At 39.6% G+C, this 24,672-nt stretch overlaps 2 protein-coding genes across 5 annotated transcripts; one reads left to right on the top strand and one right to left on the bottom strand.

The window, feature by feature from the left end:
- Positions 1-625: 625 nt before the first annotated feature.
- On the bottom strand, positions 626-13,866 carry adamtsl7 (ADAMTS-like 7). 3 transcript variants are annotated; one of them, XM_034687810.1, is made up of 15 exons: positions 13,765-13,866; positions 11,658-11,732; positions 8,188-10,834; positions 7,995-8,038; positions 7,063-7,192; positions 6,790-6,965; positions 6,556-6,664; positions 4,486-4,671; positions 4,086-4,215; positions 3,332-3,554; positions 2,301-2,474; positions 1,969-2,142; positions 1,612-1,791; positions 1,383-1,527; positions 626-1,130 (listed from the first exon to the last, which is right to left on the bottom strand). In XM_034687810.1, exons 3-15 carry the CDS (start codon positions 8,372-8,374, stop codon positions 976-978), a joined length of 2,013 nt encoding a protein of 670 aa, XP_034543701.1. In that variant the 5' UTR covers positions 8,375-10,834; positions 11,658-11,732; positions 13,765-13,866; the 3' UTR covers positions 626-975. The 3 variants fall into 3 exon arrangements, with proteins under 3 accessions (XP_034543701.1, XP_034543703.1, XP_034543702.1); XM_034687812.1 differs by having other exon boundaries at positions 10,695-10,834; XM_034687811.1 differs by having other exon boundaries at positions 13,771-13,857.
- On the top strand, positions 13,823-24,410 carry melk (maternal embryonic leucine zipper kinase). Of its 2 annotated transcripts, none has more exons than XM_034687808.1 (18): positions 13,823-13,963; positions 14,184-14,296; positions 14,392-14,477; positions 15,852-15,968; positions 16,084-16,227; positions 16,354-16,422; positions 18,011-18,103; positions 18,354-18,452; positions 18,797-18,865; positions 19,135-19,233; positions 19,576-19,662; positions 19,794-19,925; positions 20,039-20,185; positions 20,313-20,604; positions 22,663-22,759; positions 22,984-23,140; positions 23,223-23,326; positions 23,423-24,410. In XM_034687808.1, the coding sequence occupies exons 2-18, from the start codon at positions 14,218-14,220 to the stop codon at positions 23,598-23,600; spliced, it is 2,049 nt and encodes a 682-aa protein (XP_034543699.1). In that variant the 5' UTR covers positions 13,823-13,963; positions 14,184-14,217; the 3' UTR covers positions 23,601-24,410. The 2 variants fall into 2 exon arrangements, with proteins under 2 accessions (XP_034543699.1, XP_034543698.1); XM_034687807.1 differs by having other exon boundaries at positions 20,039-20,203.
- The last annotated feature ends 262 nt before the right edge of the window (positions 24,411-24,672 follow it).

Raw genomic sequence — 24,672 nt, 5'->3', positions numbered from 1 at the left:
ACATTTATTCCAAGGAAACATATTTTCATCCAAAGTCTTTCATGGTTGAAGAATGTTCTGTCCCAGATCAGCATAATAGGCGTGCAGCTATGGTTTTATAGTTGTCCAACTTGTCAAGTCCTGCATGAAGTAAATATTTAAGATACTTTACTTTTTCATTGGATGACACCTTAAAGGGATAACTAAAAAAGCAACACTGATTGCTAGGTATTGACTAGTGACTTCTCAAGTGAAGATTTCAAATTGTAAATCGTCTAATTGGGTTAAATAAGAGGCATTATTGAGACTACACAGTGATCTTTTAGCAGATAAACTCATGAAGATATAACAGCAAAACAGCCAAAAGGGGAATTTTTCGGCAAAGATACTTAGAGCTGTGTAAATACCAACAGAGACTGAGACAGGCCGGCCTCCAGACTTTATGCTGAGTTTAGCTTACCATTTCACCAGCTGCTGTTTAAAGGCAGCTGGGCTTTACATACGCAAATAATTAAGTTATTTGCTTTCGCTAAAAATCAGTCAGGAATCATTATAAATTCATATTGAGAAGAGGTCAAACGATATGAAGTTGAAATTCAGTACTTAAGCTTTCTTTGCAATTATTCACAATAACTTAAACAGAAGATGAAGAATACAGCCTTTATTCAGAATAAATACAAGCATAGCATTAGTCCAGTTAAAAGTCACAATTAGAATGAAACATACTTTAAACCTATACATAAAGAAATCCTTATCAAAAAACTGCTTTATGTTTCTGTTTTCCATTCCTAATAGGAATGTTTAAGTTAACTTTGGTGTCATGTGTCACTCCTACAGAAGTGTTAGTGCTTTGCTGGTGCGTGTGGCAGAGTTCAGAAGGAGGCAACTGATTACTGGGTTGTGCTTTTGACTGAAATCACTCTTCACTGTCATTTTCCCAGGGCTGTATTATTACTGAGTCTAAGGTCAAGGTGCTTTAACCTTTTGTTGGCATCATCACCTGTGTATGTAGTTCTTTTGAAATGATTTGGGGAGGGATTTCTGGGAACGGGAGCAGGAGGCACAGCAGACACTTCTGTAGTAAGGGTAAATGCAGAGTCGAGCTTGAACCACCACTACGCAGTTATGATACTGGTCACTGCATGATGGGTCTGTGAATGAGGAAAGGGAACAGGTGAGAAACACTTCGAAAATGGGAGAAGCAAGTCTATTTGGCCTACTTGTTGTAATTGTTTTGATTTGGTTCACCTCAGTAGCATATCATGGTTTGAGCTAGAATAAAAGTCCATGTTGGCCTGTGGTTTCATAGCCTTCACCCATACATTCAGCTACATTAAGCTCATTCTGATGAAATGCATGATTTTTAGGTAGTAACCTAATACAACCTCACTCAGTAGACTTACTGATCTCAGCTACACAAGGTTGTTTGTTGCATTCTTCTCGAGTCTCTGGAGTTAAATCTGGGTCACACTGGTCGCTTGGGGTAATGTTGTCTGTAAGACAACGCACCTCACGTACTCTGTATCCACTGTTGCAGGAGCGTGAACACTGAGGTAGAGGAAGAAGAGATCAGGAGGCAGAGATAAAAAGTTAATGATTCAATAGTTTCAGTGCAGACTTTGGGATACTCACTGCGCTCCAATCTGTGACATACCACTGGACACCACATGGTTTCAGATGGCAGTGCTGAGTGGTGATTGGCTGAAGGAGACTGGAACATTTTAACTGGTCCACAACCTCCTTCACACCGTTGTTGTTAAAAATACAAGCCACACTCCGGGTCTGTGTACCATTGCCACACTCTGCAGAACACTACACACACACACACACACACACACACACACACACACACACACACACACACACACACACACACACACACACACACACACACACACACACACACACACACACACACACACACACACACGTAAGGTGACTCTTCAAATTGTCAGTATTTCATTATGTGTATGTGTGCATGTAAGTTACCTGACCCCAGGGTCCTGTGTACCACTCAAGGCGGTCCTGACAGGGGCCCGAGTCACATGATGTCACCTCTGGTGGGCGTTCCCCTTCACAGCTGCCCAATGGGAGATCAGTCACATGATCTACCAGGCACACTATTGCACGAGTTTGATTGCCTTGGCCACAATCTGCAGAGCACTGGGGAATATCAAACACACACACACACACACACACACACACACACACACACACACATAAATAAACCCCTCAACACTACCTCGTCATGGATTTATTTTTTCCCCAGCACTTTATCACATTCCCCTTCCACACACAAAAACTAACAGTTTTTACTTTACCCGTTGGCTCCAAAAAGAGGTGAACCAGCTGCGTGCACAGGCTCCCATGTCACAGTTCTGTAGTGTGTCTGGCCTTAAGTTCATGTTACACTCCTCATCCTCCTCCACATCACCCTGGTTGCTCACACACACAACCTCCCTGCTACGCTGGCCTACCCCACATGGCACCGAACACTGGGTGACAGGGTGGGAGAGAGGAAAACAGGGAGGTATAAGTGGTGGGCTCTTCTTTTTTTGAAAAATGTGTTTAAAAGCCTGATTGTATTGATGAATCTGTTGCAACATTACTTTTGGTTGCATATGCTACCTTGTATCAGGGGCATCTCCAGACTTTTTTGACTGGGGTGGCCCAACCGGGGCACTGACATAGGCAGTGTTGACCAGGGCTATCAATGTGTTGTCCCACACATACATTAATAGCATTTGCACTTTATGTCTTTGCTGTCTACTTTCACAACATTCATTTAAGTATAAGTCAGCTGCTACATCCTGTGTATCATTTTTTGACTTTAAAAAGAAAGACAACATAAAAATAATGTAAGCTTAATTCATTCAGGGCTCAAAAAGATACCAGCCTGTCATTAAACAGTCCAAACAGTTGATTTTAACATAATTCCTGCCTCTGATGAGACAAATAGCTGATCATAGTTCAGGATTTTGGAGATGGCCAATCAGATTTCAGGGGGCCAGTGCCACTCCTGAAACATAAATAGAGATCAATCTGCAAAAAAAGCGGTGTATTACATCAAAAGCATCTTCAATGTTAATGTAATGTTTAAAATAGTCCTATCATCAAATTAATGTGTTTAATTATTGTCTTGAAAGGGAAAATGTAATACAGATATTTAAATATTGGTTCTTAAAGAACAACATTAATATTCTTTAATGTCTTTGATTTTTGATTGCAGACTCCTGTTTGTAATTAAGATAGATAATTATCTAATGATGACACTGATGTAAAACAGAGGTAAATTATTTTCATGGTCAGGCATCAATGATACTGAGGTGTGTGTTTGTGTGTTTGTTCTCACTGGGCTCCACTCAGATCGGATCTCCCACTGGCTACAGATCTTTAGCTGACATGTAGACTTGGTTACTGGCATATCAGACAGCCCACACATCTTTGGTGCCACAGTAACTGAGGTCTCCGTCCCATTGCTGTGAACATGAGTGACATGGCGGCAGATGACCTGGCGCTGCTGATTGCCAGGTCCACACCTCCTGCTGCACTCTGACCACTCCCCAACATCCCAGCTGTCAGCCAATCACAGGTGACGGAGATGCAATCAGAAGAAACACATAACAGATGTAGTCACAGATATTAGTTTTGCATTGACTTTACCAGAGTTTTTTACCTGGTCAGTCCTCAGTTTGGCCACTTATTTGTTGTTTTTCCTGTGCTTCGTTACTATAGAAGTTTCAGTTTTGCAATTATCTGATGATGCGCTCCCAATTGGGAGGTCTCACACAAACATACTGTCAAGGATCACGGACACTGTGGGCAAAATATTTTTGAGATCCACAACCAGACATGCATTTAATGCACTAGCACCCGGCTACATTAATATCTAATGGTTTTTACCACAAGTAATGGAAACCAAAACCACTACAAACTGATTCAGTGTGGTTGACTTTGACTGACTTATGACTGGAATGTGAGAGAGAGATGAAGGTTTCACCCTGAGATTCACAGAATCAAATGAACCTAATGTAATGTACACACAAATGTTGCTCTGTATATCTGTTCTGAGTATGGGACATAAGCGGTGTGTGTGGTTCGCTCACTATGGGGGACATGGCTGAGTGTTGCATTCTTCTTCCTTGTGTGTTGGTTGGAGGGTTGGGTTGCAGAGGTCAGCAGGAACTGTCACCTGGGAAACTCTCTCAACACACTCCCACATTATCTGCCACCTGCCTAGCAAATGTACATACACACACATAAAGAAAGAAGTGACACTAAGTGTGTGTTTGTCTGCAAAAATATTACAAAAATGTGCACATTTTTTATCACTCAGGTCTTTATCCTTAAAGCATTCTAAGATATTTGTTTAAATGAAGGGTTCAGTTCACATTGAATGACCCTCGTTGTTATTTGGAAATTGTTAAATAAATAAATAAGCTGCATGCAGATTTAGAAACCTAATATTTATGTTCACTGACACTACAATTACATGTGTTTCCTCACCAATGCCACATGTTGTGCTGCACTCTGAGTGTCCTCTCTTTGTCCAGGTGTAGGTGGTAAAAGGAACTGATGTCACACTGGGGTCCGAGGGAACCTGGTTAGGGTGGGTTCCCTCTTTGATGTCATTGTTAGTGTTGTCACCTTGGTGGACCTTCTCACCTGTGTTGGATGTAGTTACTGCTGTCACTGCAAGAAAAGTAAAGATTGTTATGACGCCACTTGACACTGAAGTAACAGGGGAAATGAGGTCATTTGAAATGTTGAATGAAGGTCAGAAAACAGAATGGAGCCGTAAATCGAATAAAGCAATGTTGAGAGCCCTGTTCTTACACTTGCACACAAACTCAGACATTAAAGCTGAACTGATCTGTTTTCAATAACCTTCATTCTGTTTCAGCAAAAACAAGTATGTTTTGGCCAGAAAAGGTTATTATTGTTCCATTTGGGATGTTGTATTGTGGAGTGAAAGAGAAAGGAAATATTTTGTCATGAACAGAAAATTCAACAACACTACAAAGTGAATAAATGCCTTGAATAATTGGAGCATGAGATAGCCTACCAGGGACTTGTTAGAATGCAGTCTATTATAATTACAAAGTGAGGTTCCTTTGTTAATACAGTCTGGTGGTCTCTTGTAACTAATCATACTAAGAAGGCTGCCAAGTTAATATATATATATATATATATATATATATATATATATATATATATATATATATATATATATATACCAATGTGCCATCATTACACAACAGCTAATATAAACAAAAAATCATCATATGCTAAAAAGTGGCTGAAATCTAACAATTTCATAACGGTACATCATATAAATGGGTTAAATGCTTTCATAGCTGTTGTGTTATAGTAGCTAACTGGTTGTTGAATAATTTGTTCTTACAAAGTGGATTCTTTTAAAAAAAAATTCTACCTTACCTTACCATATGTAATGGTACAATGTTTGGCAAATTCCTTTGTAATAGAACTGTTAGCTGAGAAATGGCTTAATGCTAACTTTACTTTCGACAGCATTGTGCGGCATAAAAGGTGTTACTTCCTAATTGGTTTTGTCATTTACAAGGATTGAGTGCATCTATGCCCCTGCATTTTGTGTGTGACCAACAATATCAAAAGTATTTTATCATTCAGCAACCTCCTAGCCACAGTTTTGTCTGCTGGTAAGTAGCAATGTGCTATACTTGTCTTTAAGCTGTAAACAGATTATTTTATCATAAAATAGAGTGTAACCAGATGTCCCTCCAGATGTTCACTAGCCTTCACTATCTTATCTGTTACTGATCAATTTGGAATAGTAAAATAATAATGATCTTAAGCTTTTATATATTTATTCAACTAACAACCTGGAACACAGAATTAACACCATCTGAGTTTTCCACCTTGAGTATGATATAATTGGAAAAATGTCCACCATGTTAATATAATCAATTCACAGCAAGGCTTCATCCAACCTTAACCTGATCAGCTGCCATGGGTGTTCACATCTATGTGATGCTCTGGGCCGTTAATAACTTTGACTGTTTTTGTGAAAGTTTTTGAGAAATATCTTTCAATTAAAGAAAATAATTTCCAGTGTCAGCAGAAATTTAAACAAAGTTCTTATCTCTTCAAGACTAGATATTAAGTAATTAAAAAAATTCTGTCCAAATGGTTATTGTCTAAGTGTGAGGTAAGGAGCTTTTTGCCAAAACAAAGATTGGCTGCTTTAATGTATCAAATATCATCAAATTCCTAATCAAATTTTTAAAGGGACTATTTTGCTGAAAATAATGTAATTTGGATTTACCAAGAAACTGGAGTGAAATCTGAACTAAACTGAACACACACACACACACACACACACACACACACACACACACACACACACACACACACACACACACACACAAGGCTCTGTACTGTACACGCAGACACAAACAAAGCATCTGTTATGTGTTATACTCCCTGATGGCAAACCAGAATATTAAGTCTGAGAGAATGACACTGTGGTCATTTAAGGTCACTCTAATAAAGTTTTAATTGTGTGTTCATGCATGATAGTGTGTGTTCACTCACCCGAGGGTATAATATCAGTAGGTGTGACTGGCTTGTGAGTTGGATGTGTGTTTTGTAAAGGCACACTGTATTCATAGTATACACTGGGACCTGGTTGCTGGTAGATCAACTGTGGGATATACAGACAGAGAGAGACAAAGAGAGAGAGAGAAAGATAGATGAGGGTTATGTTGTATGACAACAGGTAGTATTGTAGCTCAAGTAGTGTTGTTTGGCACAGTGAAAGTATCTTACATAAACATGCAGGTCCTCAGTGAGTGGTCCAGGTGCAGTGATAGACTCTCCGTTGCGAGAGCGGATTTCATTGGGTCGTTGGTAAACTAGTTGCGTTCCCAAAGCAATAAAGAGCCCTGGCCTGTCAATCACCCAGTTTCCATTGATGATGGAGACACCAGTTTGTGACCGCAGAGCTGAAGGAAAACCAAAGGTACATCCATCACTGTTGTGCTTATTTAAAATGTGTGGTTGCTTTTAGATGTGTGTTTCCTTGTGTTTTTGTGTGTGTACCTAGGTAGTTTCGGCTCTTTATCGTCTCCTGTATGCTGATGTTGCGTGCTCCTGCAGGAATCTCTGTAATCTTATGGTAGCCAACGCGAAGGAAAATTTGAGAGAAATTCCCCTTCACCACCTCAAATCCCTGCCAACACACACACACACACAGACACACACACACACACACACACACACACACACACACACACACACACACACACACACACGAACATTAACTCACCTAAATTCACACAATGACAGAGGTACAAAAGCTTGGCATTACATGTGAACAGCTACCTGCACAACTGCACAGCCTAAGAGCCACCATCACAGGCTTATGTTTGGACAGTATAATCCTCAGTTCCGCTGTTTCACATTAGTTCTCTTTCCCCCTAATTTTCACTCATACATCATACTCTCTAACTCTCTCCCTCTCTCTTGCTTGAATTCCCACAGCCCCCTTACTTAAGTCCAACAGTTGGTTTGAGTTGGAGAACTTTTCTGCTCTATTTTTCTGCTCTCAATGCAGTTCTTTATTTTGGAGTATGCCTCTTCTGTCCTCTGTATGTCATGGATTTTAACAGCCCCTCAAGCCACTATGATTTTTTTTTTCAAAATCAGTTAAAACTGGATGTTTGTGATAAATTTGCCTAGGTCTTCCAAATGTATTCATTGGCCGGTTGTGCAGTAATTCCTCAAATATCCTTGCCTGATTTTAGCATTAAGGGTGTAGTTTTTAAATGCAGGGCAACTGTTAGAAAATTAGATCATTCCTCAATGTTCAAAAGATTAAGGTATGACTTGAAAATATTTGGGAGGTTTTGCAAATAATCCACCAACACAACCCTAAAAGCTTGCCTAAAATTAAAATACACCATGTGACATGCACATAGCTTTGTAAAACTGTTACTCTTCTATTATTTCTCATCGTCTTGTGGATGTCTTACCTCGAGAGGGTGCTTGCTGGTGTTTGTATCCCAAGGAAGAGCGCCTGTGGGCGGGTAGAGAAGACAAATGAAGTAGTGGAGAAGAGCCAGCGCTTGGCCCTGTCGCAGGGAACCGAGCTGCTGCCACAATCCAGCCATGGAGAGACTGAAGAAGGAGGACACTTTACACACACACACACACATACTTACTCACATGTTTCATGGGGGAGTGTGTGTTTGTGAGGCAGGGCTGGCTTAAGGGGTGGGAGGGAGAACAGACCAAATTTGGGGGAAATGTTTGGAGACAGTGTTGGATAATTGTAGAGGCATATTTCTTCGAGTTGTTTCCAGTCGCGGCCACTTGTATTTTGCACCTCAGTATGAATGTTGTGACAGCTCATGAAGTGTGTTTATGGCAAGAGAGCAGGCCCCTGAAGTGTTTGCCGTAGCCTTATCCAAAACTAATAGGTCTCCCTGTGAAGCTTTGGACACACATCACTCTTGATTGTGCTCTGACATCTCCACCCTTTTCTTGTTTTCACTTTCTAAAGCTTGCTCTGAAGTTTTCTTTTCTTTGACAGACTATGGAAAAAATGAAAGTTGAAAATCTAAATTAAAAATACCACAATAGCCTGGACTGATGATAATCCAAAAATATGTCAAATGTATTCACAACATATCACTCCCTTCTTTGTCTCTCTCTATAAAGAACACAATTCATTTATAATGGAGTTGATTTCAGTGGTGATTCAATACTCTTTCATCAGTGATTCACACTCAAGGGATGCCAATTTTATTGTGACTCAGATTAACACCATACTATGTCGGGAAACTACAAAATCTATTCAGACATGACTGTAAATCCACTGGCCAAAGATCAAACCCTCAGAGTGACACACACTCAGATGCTTCATCTGGATAGGTTACGGTAATATTTGCATAAACGTTAATGATCTGGGGGCATTCACACACATCTGGGTGTAATATATTCCCCTCACTGGGTGTTTCAGCTCTTGGCAAAGGACCCTCTGAACAGACAATGAAGTGTAACATGTCTGGGTCTTTAACTTTCCACTGTTATATGGTGCAAAATGAGATGTGAGTGTTTTAGATATCATAAACTACCTTGAAAGTTCACTAACTTGGCTATGCAGTGAAAGGCATTTAAAGGGCGGGAGTAGAGTGGATGTGTTTTTCCTACCTGTTTTGGGCTTGTAGGGAGTCACAGAAACCAAAACATGTCCAATCTTACCCTTGTTGATCGACACTGCAGCTGTTCAGAACATGAGTGTGAAATTACCAGCACTGTGAATTTTCCCAACTTATCTAAAGTACCTCTGTTTCTTTGTGATTGTGTGTGCGCTCGTGTGGATGCTTATGTTTGTGTCTGGAGAACCACAAAGATATATGAGGCACATATGTGTGAATAAAGCAATAAAGGATGATGCAACGTCTGTTAAACAAGGGGAAATGATCAGGACTGTGAAAGCAGCATAGTGAGTAAGAAAAGTCTCATAAGGACATCCTAAGACATAAGGGGAGAGACAATTCGTGTGTATTTCTTGGACCACTCTTTTGCTCTGTATGCATCCATCTTGACCGCTTGACCTGAAACACACGAAAGGACTCTGACCTTGCACCACAAACCATTATTACTGTATTCACCTATACAACTTCTAGACTACACTTTAATGTTTTCTTTTTATACATCTCTATGGGACACAGCCAGGTCTCAGACGCCGGCCCCCTGCAGAGAAACGTCACTGAGCTATGACACAGGCACTCAAGGAGCCTCCAAAAGTCTGTCAGGGAATACCAGGAATTCTGTCCAAGACAGGAACTGTATGGGCTACAACGTCTGGTTTCCACTGGGACAGCTTAATAGCTGATTCTATACACACGGCATGAGTTCCTGAGAGCGGCTTTAAGTGGTGACTCCTTTACACACTTATTTGTTAAATAAGTGACATGTAAGAGCAAGAAGCCAGACATTCATGCAGTACACGGACAAACCAAGCCCAATTCAAACCGCGAAGGTGCAGGTTTCTCACGACACATTTCTCAAATATGTGTAGTTTTAGGCTTTCAGCTTTTTGTGGGATTAGTACGGATTTAGCAAAACCAACTGAGTCCCCCTAACTGCAAAGACTCAGTACTAAAGTTTGTGTATGTGAAACTGAACAGGCAAACCCTCATCCAAACCCAGGCTGGCCATGGCCATGGAAGGCCTGTGATGTCTGTTAAAACCATTGACTGTAACAGAACTTGCCCTCCCAAAGCATTACAACCATTTTTTTTAACTTGCGAAAGAAGAAAAACATTTTTCCTGAATTGCATCTTATAAAAGGACCCAGCGGGGGAAACACCCTCTGGCTTACACGTTGTTACAGTTCATTGAAGATATGTTTTAATGTGCAGTAAAAATTGTGAGCTCATGCAGATTTGGGAATCAAGGAGCTCTTGCTGATGGATTTCAAAAAAAAATTATACAAAGCCTACAACAGTGCTTTTTAGAGGATCAAACATGTGTGAGTATTCAAAATGTGTTTAGTTAGTGTCTCTCCTTACTGGCCACTCTGACCACAGAACAGTGAAGAACAAAGGAAGATGAAATAGAAAAAGACAGTGAGAATGAACAATACAGTTTAAAAATTTAGCTCAACACTAAAGTTAAAGACTTATCCGGACATTCCCTGTTTTTCTACTCTTTTCTCTACTTTCCTAACTTTGACATCTTCCTCTTCACCCCTTTTCTCCCATTTTTCTTGTCTCCTCTCCTCACAGTCTTCTTCTTCTCCCTCTTTTTTCCCTCCAGCTGTGGGTTGTTTGATGTCCTTATGTCCCGTCCTGGCCAGCTGCCTCTGAAACCAAATGAGGGGTTCTGTCATACCGCTGACACCTGGATGTCCCTAAACCCATGGTTACTTCCCTAACAACCAACCCCTTCCCTAACGACCATGCGAAACACTGTTCGACCACCGATCAATCACGGAAATTCCTCTGCAGCTGTCTGTCAGTGTTGGCAGAGTGTCAGAATGTGATATTTCCCCTTGATAAACATGCCTTCCTGACTTTTTACAGACTAAAGCATGATTAGGACATCCTGTTACAAGACCTAAGGCGCAAGATGCATTACTACTCTTTCAAAATTTACAAAAACAGATACAACTAGCTGTCCCTTAAAATGCATCTATGTAAGATAATAACCAAGAGATAAGAGTAACCTATAGCCTACAGCCAAAAGAGTACTGTGACAGTGAGAGTGGTTGTTTACAGTCATTACAGGTCTGTTAAAATGCATCTAGTGGTTTCTAGGTTAACCTCTCACCCCTTCTTAATTACAGGCTTGAGTAGCTGCACAGGTGAAGGCACACACACCTTCTGAAATGAAAAATACACCTCTCTGGCCAACTGATGCAACCACATACTTTTGGGGTCAACAGTCCCCACAATGACACACAGGGTTTGCTTTCCATCCAGGGTTTATATGCCAGCCTATGAAAGTATATTGAAGTAGGAACTACAGATAAAAATTCTGCTTCATAAATGTTTATTTATGCTGTATGTGCATGGAGTAAAACATTATGAAGAATTTAAAACATTTCATTTCGGGAATTTTGTCAATTAGATCAGCTATGGCCGTACCAAATGCTTTAAATAGCAGATCGAGGGCATTTAACCTACCCACTGTTTGGTTATGTGGCCTCTGCTGAACTGTTCTCTGTATGTACACCACGTTTCCAGCAGTCTGCATTTCAGCTAAAAAGGACACATTGACAGAAAAGCAGTTGCAGTGTGTGGAGTTGTAACATTCATGCTGTAATTCAGCTCATCAAAATACCCAACAGTGTATCAACTAAAAACAAGCTCCCACTTCACCACATGCAAACTCAAAATTGTGAGGAATTGGTCAAATTAATTATATAATATAACACATAATAATGAAAAGGTTTAAGATAGTTCTTACTCTCTACAAATGTAAGTTAATGGTTGAAAAGAAATCTTATTAACACTCTTAATTTTGTATATTTATCATAGGTGGGGGAGTTTAATTCTTGAAGGGCAAAAAACATGTATGCCAGTGTAGGCTATCTATTAGCAATTCATTTTATTCTTTGATTTAACCTTCATCATTGAAAGTAATACACAAAAGATCTGCAATAACTGATTGTATGTTTGTTCTATCAGTAATGATTTATCTTAATGTATAAAAAAACGTATCAAAATGTAATCATTGTAAAATTCACAAGATTTATTCGGATAAAACCTTTTCAGTTGGCCCTCGTTAGTTTCAATAGGATGATATGTTTTATTATGAAACTGATTCAACCCTAATGGTTATTAGGGTTGTTAGGGCAAAATTCCCGGAATTTTCAGAGTTGGAAACTTACCATTGGAATTAACGGGAATTTATGGGAATAAACCAGGAATTTATTAAATTGAAGGTAGGCTCTAAATAGGGAACTTAAATATAGTTGGGGAGAATATATTTTAGCATAATCCTGACTAAAACAACCAGATTTCATGGAAGTACAGTTGAATTTCTATGCTATTCCTCAATCACATGCACATCGCACACTGCTTCAAGAGTACCCTACTGCAGGGCTATTGAGACCACGCCCCCGACATGTACTTTTTATTTGCATGTTGGATGGGACTTCTTTGGAGGGAGAGGGGCTCTTTCCATTTAACATTTTGAATGGGACTTTGTTGGGATTGCATTTTTGTTAATTGTTGAATGGGTTGGGACGGGGGGATGAGCAATATTTAAATCAACATTCATATTTTGGTCTTCAATGAAAGAACTGATTGTTCAATATAATATTTAAAACTTGATAAAGTTCTACTTACAAATAAATCTGTTTTAAGTGTATGATTTTGGATGGATGTCTGCTTATAACAAAACAAATATTTATGCTATAATTTTGATATAATACCTTTCCATTAAATTACCCTCAATTCCCAGTTAATTCCAACAAATTCACATAATTTCCAAATATAATATTTCGAAAATTCCCCAGCTTAACTTCCCATGGAAATTTACCAGAAACTTTCCGGAAATTTACTAGACATTTTCCACCTCTTTGCAATCATAATGGTTATTTGGGGTTTTTAATATACCACTCCAACCCATCTACATTTATGGTAGTTTGACACCATAGTGTCTGCAATCAGACTGTTTAACACCAGCACTGCTGTGTCCCGTTAATCATCTGTTCTCATCTTTCATTCCACTACATGGAAGTTACTATGTGAATTGGCACATTCACAAATAACTACTGTATCCATCGAAGTCGCACTGTTTCTTCATACTGTGTATGTTTGTTTTTAAATAACCTGGTGCAATTTTTATCGTGCAATAACTTACCTTATCTATTTATCAGATAAAATTGTACATAGTGTGTATATATCTGTAATAGCTGCCATATTTTATTTAATTTTTATTTAATTTAATTTAATTTAATTTAATTTTACCCTTGTCATTGCTATTATTATTGTTATTATATTCTTTAACTATGTTAGTACAGTTTTGTATTCCCCTGTCCCGTGTTGAAGCTGCTTTAACAAAAGAATTACCCCCAACAAGGACAAATAAAGTATATCTATCTTATCTTATCTTAGTGGTGGGATTTATTTCGACAAAATACTGCCACTTAGACCTCATCAAATTAAATCCACATCTTTCTAAAAACTGTAGACTACATCAATATTTTTTCTTGAGTGACTGTTTTACCCACAGATGTCTATGGTTTTGGATTTTACCCATAGACTGTAAATAAAAAGGTTTTACCTTTACCCATGGTCTTGCCTATTTTCGTTTTCCACCACAAGAGAGCAGGCGACGCACAAACCGGAAGCAGGAAGTGAAGTCAACGTGCGAAATTCAAACTTCTGTAACAAACATCTCGTCCGGAGGGTTTTTCTCTATGCTTGCATATGGTTGTTCACTGAGTTTATCCGCTTCCTCTTCAGTTTTCAAACATATTCAGGTACTTTTTTCAACGCCGACAAGCGTCATGAAGTTATCTTGTGGAAACATACGTAACTTGATGGACTATTTAAATTATTAAGCTGAATTCAGTTTTCTGCTAATTGACGGTAGCTCACGTTTATCTGCAGACGAAATGTTTTTTTTAATTATGTTTGTTTTTAGTGTTTTAGTGAGTAGATGCAAACACTGCTGCTCTAAACCCCATTCTCTTCTCGTAGGGAGCTTTATCTTTGTGCTGCTGAAACAGGGAGGATGCCTGTGGAAAGGACTGAACACCGTGGAGTCGATGAGCTCTACAAATACTATGAGGTTTACGAGACTATCGGCTCAGGTAAACTTTGACGTTTGTCACTGATTAAATAGCTCAGTCATTACCATGTATTACTATTTTCCTATTTGTGTTATGAACCTTGTCTGTGTTTTCAGGAGGCTTTGCTAAAGTCAAACTGGGTCGACACATCCTGACAGGAGAGAAGGTGGCCATTAAAATCATGAACAAAAAGGATCTGGGAGTAAGTCAAAGAGCTTCTGTCCACTATATGTTTGCACTTCACAGTTGGCCTGACACAATGTGATATTTTCATTAACAATAAGTACCTAAGTTAGAAGAGTCCATAAAATATTTAGTCTTTTTATAAAGTTAAACAGAGTGATGAATGGCTTAGATCAGGCAGGATTTGCTCAGATGCTGTGGTCAGCAGCCCCATTCCTAAGCACTGACATTTATATGGTATAATGACTAGGGATGCACCGATCCTACTTTTAAGGTCCCAATATCGATACCTGGGCTTTTGGTATCTGCTGATATGGATACTAGCCGATCTGACCCTGGTATTGATTTAACAATCTCTATTCCTTAAAGTGAGGATAGAATCATGTTTTGGTAACTTCAGGCTTTTCTGACTTGATTGTGAACTGTACCTGGGTTCCAAGTGCTAAACCAGAGGCTGGAATCCCTTAATTTCAAGGATCCGGAACAATCAAATCCAATAACCTGTCTGTTTTTTCACACTTTGAATCCATTAATAGGAGGTTTCTTGCTTCTTTGCAGTAGGCTACAGCTGATGTAAACTTCTTCCTTTGGGCTCCCATTATATTTTTCAGCGCAACTGCCATCCGTCGAAACATTAGCACTGCACATGTTGCAGGTTTCTGGCAGAGTTGTTAGCAAAAGAAGCATGCACCCAAACTGCAGAGCCTCTGTAGTTATCCTCCATCATGCTCCACTGGGCAAAAATGCACAGACCGGTCGGCGCTGATGACGTAGGAGATGCAAATGGCTGTTTTAAACACAGAAAAGCATAGAACTGAGATGAATAGATCTGCCATATGGATCGGCAATATATATCGGCCCTTTGTCACCGATATCCATTTTGAGTCCGATCCAGCCGATATCCGATACCAGGATCGGATCGGTGCATCCCTAATAATGACCAAACAGAGACGAGCTCATTACATAGTTCTCTAAAGTGTTTAGCTTAACTGAAACCTTGGAAATAATGCTGAAATATTGGTGCTTCAGAACTGGAGTGTGTTTTTATGTAATATCCAGCACCATATACAAAATCTGTGAAAAATCACAGCAAGAAATAATAAAAGTTACATTAAGCCAGAAACTCTTTGTCATAAAACAAATATTGTTGTAGTGCCAGATTTTATAATAATACATTTTTAAACAATAGGGTTTCACTGAGAGTTAAAAATGTGTCATTCAATATGTCTCAAACTCTGTTCCTTACTACTCTCATCAGCCTCATTTCCTTATTCTTCATCATACATTTGGATGGCAGTGATGGTCTGCATGAAAACATTATGGTTCATTCATTATTAAAAAAAGTTGCACTAAATAGATTGTGGAGCGTAAACAAAACTGCTCCTCAAACTAGGATGACCTGCCAAGAGTGAAGGTGGAGATTGAGGCCATGAAAAACCTGAGTCATCAGCATGTCTGTCGTCTTTACCACGTCATAGAGACCTCCACCCAGATCTTCATGGTGCTGGAGGTAAGTGCACACACCCAGAGATTGTATGTGTGTTGGTCAGTGTGAACATGAAATTGCTCTATCCACTTATTTGATTCTACTTTTATTCTTCTTCTATTCTCTCTTTCCCTCTCAGTACTGTACAGGGGGGGAGTTGTTTGACTACATCATAGCAAAGGACCGTCTGTCAGAGGAGGAGACCAGGGTGTTTTTCAGACAGATTGTTTCTGCTATGGCCTACGTCCACAGCCAGGGATATGCGCACAGAGACCTCAAACCGGTAAGAACAACAGCTGATTACTGAATGAAGGCGTGATTGAGAGAAACTACAACAAAATGTGTGTACTTGTGTGTGACAGAATATTGATATTAATGTCTGCTGCAATGCTATTTTCTCTGAATTTAGGAAAATTTGCTGATCGATGAAGACCATAACTTGAAACTGATTGACTTTGGATTGTGTGCCAAACCCAAGGTACGTCTTACTTCACTGTTTCGTTGTATTTGTGATACAATTATTACTTCAAGTTATATAGTAATTATTAATCCAAGAAATTACAAAAATAAACACACTGGTAAAAATGCCCCTCCAAAAACAAGAAAAAAACTTATTTCAAGGTACTTTTACCTTGAAATAAGCAAAACAAATCTGCCAATAGAACAAGTGAAAATTTGCTTGGTAAGATTTCTTAAAATAATATGTAATACTTAAAAAACTGTGATCTTAAAATTAGCAGGGAAAACTTATGTGCTAACAATCAGTATTTTTTCACTCCAAAAAAGATTTTGCACTATTACATTTCATGTCAACTTCTTCATTTGAGATATATTCACCTTAATTTGAGTTGTATTACAGCGGCACTTCTCTAGGTTCAAGACCATCTTGTACTTGACATAAGATTACAAAGTTTAATTTGAGCATTGTGACATATAATGTCTTCTCAGTTAGCTGAATATACTAACATTCAGTCATGTTGTTTTTAGGATAAGCCAGCTATGCCCATAAGTAGGTGTTTCATTGTGTGCATGCAGTTTGAGGATGTATATTTTCATCTGATTTAGAAGAAACAGTGCCTGACCACTGTAACACACCCTTAAAAAACAACTTTTCTTTCTTTCTTTTATCAATGGAGCCATTTTCTAATAGATTCTCCAATGAAATGCATTTACTTAAATCAAGTAAAGTGTTTGTCTTAAATCAAGATAATCCATCTTCTACAGCTAAGATTTCAGCTTGAAAAATATTTCAAATTTAAAATAAACCTTGTTTCTTCTAAATTACAACTCAAAACAAGATAATTTTAAGATTGTTTGACATAACAAGATATTTAAGATGTATTGCCTTAAAACAAGTCCCTCTATCTTGCTCAAATGTTACTTATTAAGTACATTTATCTTAAATCAAGTGGGATAAGACATTTTGACTAAAAATGAGACAATTTCATTTTGTAAGATTTTGAGTTTTTGCAGTGCAAATATAGTGTTTATAGGAAAAGTTTGAAGTAACAAATGGCAGGGAGATACACTGATCAGCCATAACATTATGACCACTGACAGGTGAGGTATCATTGATTGTCTTTTTTCAGTGGCACCTGTCAGTTGGAGGGATATGTTGGGCAGAAAGTGAACAGTTAGTCCTTGGAGTTGATGTGTTGGAAGCAGGAAAAATAGACAAGTGTAAGGATGTGAGTGACTTTGACAAGGACTAAATTATGATGGCCAGAGGGTAAGAGTATCTCCAAAACTGTTAAATGTTGTTTGGTCAGCTGTAAATTAATTGCCTTTCTTGGGATCAATAAAGTTGTCTGAATCTGAAAACTGCAGCTCTTGGGTGTTCCCAGTCCACAGTGGTCAGTGCCTACCAAAAGTGGTCAAAGAAAGATCATACTGAAGAGCTACTGGAGCCCAAATAGCTGAAAATGTGTATGCACGTTCTGGTAGCTGTTTTTACCCCCACCTGATATTGGAGGGCTGACATTGTTTGGCAGGCGGTCATAATGTCATGGCTGATGGGTGCACATATATGTCATGTCTTCACATGGTGCTCCTTTTTTTTTCCCCAGGGAGGTTTGGGGTATGAGCTTATGACATGCTGTGGGAGCCCTGCGTACGCTGCTCCTGAACTCATCCAGGGAAAAGCATATATTGGTTCGGAGGTGAGGGACCCACTGTTTACCTTTCATCCAATCAAGGTTGCAAATTCAAGATTGGTCCATATTGAAGTCCCCAAAACTTGCATTTGTTTTTCACTTGAGGCTGCGATTACCACTCTGCTCCACATTTCTACTTTTTCATGGTCTCCTGATCATATTTGCTGGTGCATGACTTGGTGCAACTGAGCTGTGAAATCCTACCTGTGACACTTGAAGCTGAAGTAGTGCTATGTGCTGATGTGTGAACCTCCAGGCTGATGTGTGGAGTATGGGAGTGCTGCTGTTCGCTCTGCTCTGTGGATACCTGCCCTTTGATGACGACAACTGCATGGTCCTCTACAGGAAGATTACAGTAAGAGTGTTGGTATTTTCCCCATGGCCTGATATTTCAGAAAATTATTTTTGATATCTTGAATTGAAATGCATTTTCACTCTTCGTATTCTTTGTACGCTTCGTATTTATTATTTATCATTTAACCTGTGAAAGCAAAATATACTACAACAGATTCAGACAATAATGATCTAAATTGGTGTTTTGTTAATTTTCTAAAATTGTATATGTTTTTTAGTCAGACATTTTTTGGAACTATTTCTCATCAAGGCAAATCACAAAACCAAGGAATCATTGTTTGTTTCTATGTTCAGTCTAATAATGTCTCATAATGTGTTGTTTTTGTTTGTCCTTTTTGTCTTCAGAGAGGTAAATATGATAACCCTCAATGGCTCTCTCCAGGGAGTGTCCTCCTCCTCAACCAAATGATGCAGGTATGAAAGAAGTAATTTATACCCTTTTTCTTTCCACTCAGTTTCCTCTTGTATTTTTCAGTCTATAAATCAGTAGTTAATTTTGCACTCTTACCTTTCTGTCTCAGTCACATTGATTTAACCTTATCAATGAAATAAAGTAAATTTGAATTTAAAGTGAAAATGTGATGTTAATAAAGCGTGATTAGAGAAAATTGTATTAATTTGCACAGCATGACATTTTGTAATCCTTTGCGTACTGAGTTGTAGTGTCTGTGTTTGACCTGTAGGTGGACCCCAAGCGGCGTCTTACTGTTCGTCAGCTGCTGGACCATCCCTGGGTGATAAAGGACTACAATAGCCCTGTGGAGTGGCACAGCAGGCAGCCGGTACACACACACACACACACGCACACTCACGCAAATACATAGAAACATGAAAACACTGTCTTACCGATCTCATCAGTTGTTCCTAGACAAATATTATGGCTTTGAAGCATTTTTGTCCACTTTTATTTCTTCAGAATGACTCTAATGATAGAAATCTAACAATCTGATCTAATTTCCATTTGTCTGTAATTAGCTGTAGCCACCACAAAAGTAATTTCCCTGAAACGATTCCATTATCTGTCATATTGCTTCTGTGTTTTAATTAAAGAGTAGTTTGGGTTTCACATATAAAGGAGAATCTGCCTCGTCTTTGGTGTGCTTTACGGGGTCTCTTTTCTACAGCTTGGCCACATAGATGAAGACTGTATCACTGAGATGGCTGTCAATATGAAGCGATCCAGGCAGAGCACGACAGCGCTGGTCAAGGAGGTGCTTTGATGTTCATTATGATGATCAGTTGATGTTATTGTGATTTAGATCTTCTTGTTTTTGTATCCTATCTAAACATCTTAACATAGTTTGTATCTTATATGTAGTCTAATACATCTTTTCTCCCACAGTGGTGTTATAATCAGACCACAGCCACCTACCTGCTGCTGCTGTCGAAGAAGCAGAGGGGCAAACCTGTCCGCCTGCGCCCCGAACGAGTGGTCTGTGAAGACTACTGCTCTCCGCTGCACCAGGGATTACAGGTTAGTCAGAACCACAACTCCCAAAATGCTGTGGGCTTTTGACTCTCTTTAAAGCACTGGTTTGATGTGTTGCAATAAATCATCTTGTTATTTCTTCTCTACTTCTCTACCAGACCAGAGAAGCCCTTCACTTCAGCGAGGATGAGGATGCAATGATTGTTGGTTCTCTAGAATTTGGGTCGGAATACATTGATGATTGCCCATGGGTGTCAGTCACAAAGTGTACACCTCAGGGGGTCAGAGGTCAGCCAGATGGAGCTGTAAGCACCAAAGACACAGTATGTGAAAGTGAACTGATTGCATGTCTTCGCTGTCTACCTTGATGATTCTTTTACATCAGAGAAATGTACTCATATTAACATTTATCCCTTTCTGTTGTTTCTAAAGAGAGTAACGTCTCCATCGGTGGAGAGAAGATATGGTCACAGCGGAACCCCAGAGAGAGGACGAGCAACGACACAGCAGCGCCAGGAGCGGAGGGACAGAGACCAGGAGCGAATCAGTGAGAACAAGGAGAATGTGACAGTGCAAGAAAAAGATGATGAAATGTTCATGCTGCCTCCTCCACGAACTCCTGCATCCAACAAGAAGAGTTCCCGACCCAACAAGAATGTGCTGACCACACCCAATCAAAATGCTAACGTGAATAGCATTAAAACCAAACCAGTCACACCTAAAGGTAAGAGAAACGTCTCTGTTACTCAACCAATGGGAATAATGATGTACGGGCTGCAGGGTTGGGCTCATCAGTCAGTTTATTTGTACACTGTAATTGTTTTTCACTCGAAACAAGGGCTGGAAGTAAAATCTCTATTAGATTATTTGCATTAGCCAACTGCCCCTCTCAACGTTGCTCTCTTTTTCATTTATCTGTCCCTCGCTCGGTCTCATGCAGCTCTCATAATCACAAGTGCCACATCCACATGCCCCACATTTGCAAGTAAATTGTCTTCTGGTAATAAACTCATTTATTGGTCCAGTTTTTTATACTCCAAAGCCACTCATATTTCTATGATTTAGCTGTCATAGCGCTGCTGCAAAGTGGACACACACACACACTCGAACGCATACTCACTTATCACTTATCTCTGTCAACACAAAGGTGAGGTTATAATCAGGGACCTAATTCTATTCACTTATCTATAAATGAAGGACGCTAATATGAATAGAGGATCATTTATGTCTTAATTATTTATCAGAGTGACAGAGACGTACTGCTTTATTGGATCTTCTTTAAACTCGGCCTCAGGGAGACCAAGTCCTGCAGCTTACCTAGCTGGTGTTAAACCTGCTGGAATCTGGCTCATGCTCCGTGTTCACCCCCCCTGCTTTCAAACCTAGAGTGCAGACATGCTGCCTCTGAAACACACACACACACACACACACACACACACACACACACACACACACACACACACACACACACACACACACACACACACACACACACACAACATGGTCTGTGTGTGTCTGTCCCTAGGCGTGTGCTGTGACAGGTGTAGCTGTCTCTTTCCTCTGCTCACTGTCCCACGTGGGCTGTAGTGACATGTGTTCTCTTGCCACTAAAGCCTAGCTCTGTCTTTGTGGTGTGTGTGTATGTGTGTGTGCACACGTTTTTGTCAGGCTCCTTGTCTCTGTAAACCAAACCTTTGTGTTCGCACCATCAATGTTAAATCAGGCCAGTTCCACGCATAAGAGCAGAGGACCGTGCTGGTCATTTTCTTTTTGAGGCTTTGATGTTTACAAAACATTTCAGTAAGTTTTGTTTATTTTTAATTCCATCAAATACAAAAAGATTCAACGGTGCCAGACATACTTATTTCATATATGACATACACCAACTACTCAGTTTTCAGTGACCTCTTCTAGATTAAGAAAAGGATCTTTGAAAAACAGGACCTCTAGGCCATGACCAAAATCTAGATCTCTAAAGCGACAGTCATGCCCACCTTTCTGTACAGATCAGAAACCATCATTAGAGATGGCTTTTGAGAGAGAGAGAGACCCACTAACACCAACTTCCTCACTGAAACCCAACACCAGTTTAGATGGATCGGTGATGTCATCTGTATACCCGCCTCCCTAAACAAGTCCTGTATTCCCAGCTGCTCACAGGACACTGTGCCCCAGGAGGCCAAAAAAAAAAAACTATCAAAATGAACATCTACATAGACACCTGGGAGACCAAAGCAACCAACAGAGCCTCTTAGAGAAAGCTAGTCTGTGAAGGTGCTGCATTATATAATGATGACCTCCAGAATGCTACAGAGATCAAACGCAGACTGAGAAAGAAGAGTTCCTTCATCAAGAAGGTCCATACGAATTTCAACACCACCACTGCTCCCCCTACCCACACTGCTCTTTAGTATATGGGCCAAGAATCGCACTCTGAAGACCCAGATCGGCCAAGAAGGACAGTCATAACTGACCCTGAGTGACCACAGCTGACATATTTTTTCACAGATTTAGCTTTCGATTATATATTTTCTTCTATAAAACACCCCCAACATGCCAAATACCACAGTTTCTTGGAAACCATAGATACTTAATCATGGTTCTTCCTCTCTGATCAACAGTCAAAACCAAACACTTCTTAATGTGTTTTACCATTAAACAAGAAGAAAAACTGCATTGAATGCGTGAAATAACTGAACTAAATTGATTTGATATAAAATACATTGTGGAATAATTTTCTGTCAAGTGTGTTAAGTGTATGCTTCTGTCCTGTGTGTTTTAGGTGGTGACAGCACCCCCAAAGAGCAAAATAAGAAGAAAGCAGCAGACAACATGGAGAGTGCAAACATTGAAATCATGGCCTTCAGTCCTGAGCGAAGGTGAGGGTCCAGCAGCATGTATGGAGGTCCTGAGGTGCAAGAAAAGAAGTCAGAGGAAGTCACAGTTACATTTAGATTGAGATTCAGTATGAAAAGATAATAACAAAGATATTTTTTTCAAAAATTGAGACTCAGCAAAAGAGGGTCACATTATTGTTTCCTGTCCTAACACTAAGTTGTAAAATTCTCAGAGGGCTAAACATCAAACCTTGTGTGCTCTCCAGGTCTCGGTCTTTGGACATGGCTGTAACAGAGGACAGTGGAAGGAAAAAGAGAGGTGGAAAGGTGTTCGGTTCTTTGGAGAGAGGTCTTGATAAAATGATCACTATGCTCACTCCCAACAAAAAACGAGCCCTGCGAGACGGTCCACGCAAGATCAAGGTAAACACGAGTTTCATAGCTCATATTATCGATCCTTGTCACACATGTATTGTACACAAAACATTTGTTTCTTTTCTCTTAGGTTCAGTACAACGTTACTCTGACAAGCCAAACCAACCCAGACCAGGTCCTCAACCAGATCCTCTCTATACTGCCAGAGAAAAATATCGACTTCACACAAAAAGGGTAAATGAAAAACACAAATGATCCCCCTCTCTAAATAGCAGACCAAGTTTTAAATCCAGTCCTGATCTTTCTGCATCTTCTTTCCCCTTCATGTAGCTATACACTAAAGTGTCGGACTTATGGCGACTTTGGGAAGGTTACTATGGAGTTTGAGCTGGAGGTGTGTCTGCTACAGAGGCCGGAGGTGGTGGGGGTCAGGCGCCAGAGGCTGAAGGGAGACGCCTGGGTTTACAAGCACCTGGTGGAAGATGTCCTCTCCACATCCAGCATCTAAATAATGCACTTCCTGGGGCTATCACTGTCTGATTCAGAACCCATGATTGTTGGCTCTCTGCACTACATTTGTGAATGCCTTTTTCAGTTTGGGAGTGTGCACCACAAAGGGTTAGAAGTCAATGTCAGATGGAGCCAGAATCAGAAAAGACAAAGTGTGTGAAAGTTGGTAGAGATGTGTATTTTTGCTGTCTTTTTGACAGATAAAGTTTGCATCAAATAACCGTGTCTTAAAGCTTGTTGTTAGAAGAGGTGGTCCTCACGCATTAATGATCAGTCTTTGATTATCAACTGTAAATATTTAAAACTGTCCTCAGGCCAGCCTGCAATCCCCAGAGAACATGTTACATGAAATTGATGAGCATTACATGTCAGGATCCTGTACAGAATTTCTTTTTTATGTAGCATATTGTATTTTTACTTCCCTTCTTCCTCAGCTGAATTTGATTTTGGTCAATCCTCCGGAGATAAACGTGTATATGTATGAAATGTAACAACAGTATTTACAGCATATACCCTCTGGCTATGTATTACCATATTTATGTCTGGATGTTGTTATTCTCCCCTTTAGGTGCTAAACTTGATTGAATAACAGAATAAAGCAGAGCATTACTAATTTAATGTCATTGTTTTTTGATGTACGTGTGATTGGAGATCTTCCATTGTGACACTTTTACATGGTTGTCTTGTATGGAGCGTCTTTTTCTTACTTCTTATCCATGCTTGTCTTGTTTTAACCTGTCTGTCACGTTGTGTCTGTAAGAAGTCTACTGACATATAAAGGAGAAAAATAAACAGTTTGTTTAATATGCTTGTGTTTATGGAAACAGATGATTGAGATGCGTTGATATACTTCCTTGTCATCAGATGTTGATTTTTTTTTGTTTCTTCATTCAGCAGTTTGATGGAGCAGTGGTGTGTATTACTCTCTGTCATAGTCCTTCTGTTCCTCTTCTTGTCTTCACTTCTCTCTGGCGCTCAGTTTGATGGTGACTGTTCACTTTAATGACAGAAAACATTTACCAGCCAGTTGAAAACATGAGGAAATGTCATAACTTTGGTTTTGAATCTAC

The sequence above is a fragment of the Notolabrus celidotus genome, chromosome 7 (assembly GCF_009762535.1).
Source record: "Notolabrus celidotus isolate fNotCel1 chromosome 7, fNotCel1.pri, whole genome shotgun sequence".
In the NCBI taxonomy this organism is placed as follows: domain Eukaryota; kingdom Metazoa; phylum Chordata; class Actinopteri; order Labriformes; family Labridae; genus Notolabrus; species Notolabrus celidotus.
The sequence above is the reverse complement of the archived record's forward strand: the minus strand, read 5'-3'. Positions and strand labels throughout refer to the sequence as shown.

Excerpts from the sequence above, each read along its gene's own strand:
- melk (XM_034687807.1), top strand. The coding sequence starts at position 14,218 with ATGCCTGTGGAAAGGACTGAACACCGTGGAGTCGATGAGCTCTACAAA. Across the intron at positions 19,663-19,793 it reads CGACAGCGCTGGTCAAGGAG|TGGTGTTATAATCAGACCAC; the intron begins GTGCTTTGATGT and ends TTTCTCCCACAG. Across the intron at positions 19,926-20,038 it reads CGCTGCACCAGGGATTACAG|ACCAGAGAAGCCCTTCACTT; the intron begins GTTAGTCAGAAC and ends CTTCTCTACCAG.
- adamtsl7 (XM_034687810.1), bottom strand. The coding sequence starts at position 8,374 with ATGAGCTGTCACAACATTCATACTGAGGTGCAAAATACAAGTGGCCGC. Across the intron at positions 7,193-7,994 it reads CCAGCAAGCACCCTCTCGAG|GGATTTGAGGTGGTGAAGGG; the intron begins GTAAGACATCCA and ends GTGTGTTGGCAG. Across the intron at positions 1,131-1,382 it reads ACCTTGTGTAGCTGAGATCA|ACCCATCATGCAGTGACCAG; the intron begins GTAAGTCTACTG and ends CCTCATTCACAG.